This window comes from Myotis davidii, unplaced genomic scaffold, assembly GCF_000327345.1.
Source record: "Myotis davidii unplaced genomic scaffold, ASM32734v1 scaffold43, whole genome shotgun sequence".
Taxonomy (NCBI): Eukaryota; Metazoa; Chordata; class Mammalia; order Chiroptera; family Vespertilionidae; genus Myotis; species Myotis davidii.
In genome coordinates, this window is record NW_006294590.1 from 2036011 (window position 1) to 2039850 (window position 3840).

At 53.8% G+C, this 3840-nt stretch overlaps 1 protein-coding gene across 1 annotated transcript; it reads left to right on the forward strand.

The window, feature by feature from the left end:
• Positions 1-847: 847 nt before the first annotated feature.
• RAN (RAN, member RAS oncogene family) lies at positions 848-2016 on the forward strand. Its single transcript, XM_006779459.2, is given in 4 exon segments — positions 848-1233; positions 1375-1508; positions 1510-1543; positions 1624-2016. Coding segments are annotated over 4 exon segments (384 nt in total). The 5' UTR covers positions 848-1062; the 3' UTR covers positions 1669-2016.
• The last annotated feature ends 1824 nt before the right edge of the window (positions 2017-3840 follow it).

Sequence of the window (3840 nt, forward strand, 5' to 3'; positions counted from 1 at the left end):
AGGCCGCCGCAGGAGACTTGGTTTGGGGGGCCCATTGGGGGGCGCCAGCGACCGTCTCGTACCCGCCCGGGGAAGGGGATGCGGACAGGCTGACCACACACGGGACAGAGCAGCTAGCAGGTGCTGGTGGCCAGTGTGGAGTGAGACCCGCTGATTTCTTTTTAACGGCACTGAGTTTTGCAAAAGAAAGGGAAAAAATTCCCCCAAAATGCTTGGTTTAAAAATGGCAAAGGAAAGGAATGGTCATTGTTGCTCCAGAAAAGACCAGAGAGAAAACCGGCTTCTGGGATTGGGCTCTGGGTCTGAGCGGCCGGTCGGGCTGTGGGTGCAGGTCCCTTAAAACACCAAACACCCTGTGCACCCGGCCGCCCGAGGGCCTAGTAAAGGACCGGTCCCTGGACCCTCGCGGTGCAGGGGTGGGCTCTCTGGGAGGAAGGCTGGGTGCCGTGATCTGGGGGTGCTCGTGGGGATGAGGCGGAAGAGGGGGTGTTTCAGGGCAGCGGGGGTGGTGGGCTGGTCTTCCATCCTGACGGCCCTTCCTGCTGCCCCCGGGCGACCGGTCACCAACGTGAGCCCATTTACACCGTCCCCAGCTCGGGACATTGTGAATATTTTTGTTTTTCGCTTTTGTTGCTGATGCTGGTTAAATTTTCATTTTTATCATACGTTTCCTTTTCTCTGTTGAATTTACATTTCATGTCCTCATTTGTAGTGTTTACAGCTCAGTAGGCTTGCACCGTATATAAGAGGTTAAAGTGGCATCACGTCGGGGCCTGGAACAGATTAATTCAGTTGATTTCTAATGGGAAAAAATTGCTCGGTTTTCGAACAGCCTTCTGGAACTAATTACGTTGGAGAAACGAGGTTCCACTGCGCACACTCATTGTTTAGTACAACTTAGAATTGGGGGACCTTGAAATTGAGAAGCATCTGGTTGACCTGCAGTTTGGCCTGAGACCAGGCGTTTGAATTCATAGTTCCTATTATTTCTCATCCGTGTGGGAATTCCTGGGAATGTGCTAATCTCTGTAAACCCATCTTTCAGCCCAGTGTGCCATTATAATGTTTGATGTAACTTCGAGAGTTACTTACAAGAACGTGCCTAACTGGCATCGAGATCTGGTGCGCGTGTGTGAGAACATCCCCATCGTCTTGTGTGGCAACAAAGTGGACATCAAGGACAGGAAAGTGAAGGCAAAGTCCATTGTCTTCCACCGAAAGAAGAACCTTCAGGTGCGGCGCTCGGTTTACGGAATTGTCCCCTTCGGTGAAAGCTCAGTGCCGTCCATTACGGCGCCGCGTAACGTGTGGATCGAAAGGGTTTGGCTTTAAACGTCTCCGAGAATAACTGAATCTGACTTCTCTTTTTCACAGTACTACGACATTTCCGCCAAAAGTAACTACAACTTCGAAAAGCCTTTCCTCTGGCTTGCTAGGAAACTCATCGGCGACCCCAACTTGGAGTTCGTCGCCATGCCTGCTCTCGCCCCTCCGGAGGTGGTCATGGACTGTGCTGGCAGCACAGTATGAGCACGATCTAGAGGTGAGTGTCCTTCCCGGGGACGCTGGGAGCCCGCGCCTGCTGCTACGTCTGCAGCGTGACACGCCCGTCTCTCTGTCCAGGTTGCTCAGACCACTGCGCTCCCAGACGAGGACGACGACCTGTGAGCGGGAAGCTGGAGCCAGCGTCAGAAGTCTAGTTTTATAGGCAACTGTCCTGTGATGTCGGTGGTGCTGCGTGTTTGCCACTTTATTATAGAGCTAAGCAACGAGAACCTGTGCTTGACCCCGGGATGCTGAGATGAATGGGCTTCGAGTGAATGTGGCAGTTAAAATACCTTCACTTTTTGGACCTGCATATTTAGCTGTTTGGAACGCAGTTGTTTCCGTATTGAGTTTCAACTATAAGAATGCTGCAGTCGCATCACAATACTCAGTGGTGAAACCTTGTTTGTTACTGTCATTCCCATTCCTTTTCGTTTAGAATCAGAATAAAGTTGTATTTCAAATATCTAAGCAAGTGAGCTTATCCCTTGTTTAATGAGCCTTTGAAAACCGCTAACAAGACTGTGCTGCTGCTGTTTAGAATGCCTTTACTACTGTCACTTAATTGGGAGTCTGTTACCTTCAGTTTTACCAGTCTTATTTTTTGTACATTTGGGTCATTTCACACAAATGTTATGACAGGTCAGTATTTATTTGGTAAGTTGTTAAGAGCTGTAAATATTGCCAATGCAGTTAAGCTAAAGTAGCACCTCTCCCGCCCCCTCCGCCCCCCGCCTTCCGGCCCGCGGTGTCACCTGGGAAGTGCTCGTCCAGGATTTAGCAGCCGCCAGAGCAGGTGGTGCGTGCGACCGGCACTTGAAGAACCATGGGTGCTTCTATTTGATGGCAAAGGTCGCCATGTGGTAGCACAGAGCTGTTGGGGGGCGGGGGGGCGGGATGTGCAAGTGACAGCAGGGCTGGTGGGAAGCCGCCTGTTCGGATGAATGTAAAGGCCACGTTCACCTGCCTTTTGCTCTGGCGTTAATGTCGACGTGGAGCTGAGTTCCAGGAGGGGTTCCGTGTCTGCCCACTGCTTTCCAGTGACTCCCAAGCTTGGAAGATGCCAAACCAGGGATGTCAGTCGGACACACCACAGCTTTCATGCTTCCGTTTTGTGAGTTGGTGCAAGGATGTGGACGACCAGCCAGCAGGCCGCTCGCTACGGGGAGAAGTAGGTCTTGCTCCTCGGTGTCTTGTACGGTTTCCACAGTGAGAATGAACGGCTCCGCCTTGCCTGGCGTCCTGGGGGCACCGCCCTGTAGAATTGGGGGTCTTAATGGACGAGCTGCCTCGCTCATGTAAGTAGGTGCGGCTACAGTTTTACCAAAGCTCTTGAGTGGCCCAGTTTCCCTTATAAAGAATCACGTAAATATGCAGAAAAGTAAGATTCAAAGGGTAGATTGATTAAGTTCCACTTACGATAGAATAAACATGAACATGTTTGCATTGCTGCTGTGTGCTGAGCTATGTTCAATTCAGACCCAGGGTGGGAGGCTCCCAGAGTCAGGGCGAGCCCTTGCAGGTGCTTTCCTGTGGGGTGCGCGCGTGTGCAGGACTGAGTGGTGGGTCCTCCATCTTGAATGTCCCCGCGTGGCTGCGTCTCAGAAGCTGCTTGTTTGCCGGGGGTGGGAGAGCATTCACGTCGTCGTCGTCGTCGTCGTCGTCGTCGTCGTCGGGAGGAAATACGCGGCAGAACGCACGGCCTCCCCTGGGCTTGGGCTCCCCGAGTCGCCGGTATCTGAAACGCTGAGTAGCACAGGTCGTCCTGTGGGGAGCGGATTTCTGTCCGGGTTATGCCAGGGGCGGGGGCCTGTTTTCTGCAGGTCGGTGTCTGAGGGGCGTCACGGTGAGCCTGTGACCTGTGGGAGGGACCAGCCCTGGGTCTAGGTCGCTGGCAGCACCGGTTTGCTGCCTGGGAGGCGAGCCTTCTTTCCATTTGCTGACTGTCCCACCTAAAGCGAGCGTTAACGACGGGGGGCGGTGGGGGGCTGTCGGGCGGGGGAAGCGGTTTTGAGAGCGGCTCTCGTGTGTGGCCGGGGCTGTTTAAACCCCGACAGACTGGTTCTCAACCTCAGAGCACTGGGTTCTCAGAAATGAGCACCGATTTCCTGGCTGATGGCGGGTGGGGACCTGAAGTGACTCCATTCTTGAGGATTTGCTGTTTCTGTGGTGACACGACTGTCTCAGGAAATCACGTGCTGAGCAGATGCTGGCGGCACTGGTTCGACGCGTGCAGGTGGGACCAGCCGCCTTCCCCAAGGTTCCATGGCCCCGGCGGCCGGCACTGCGGGCGCA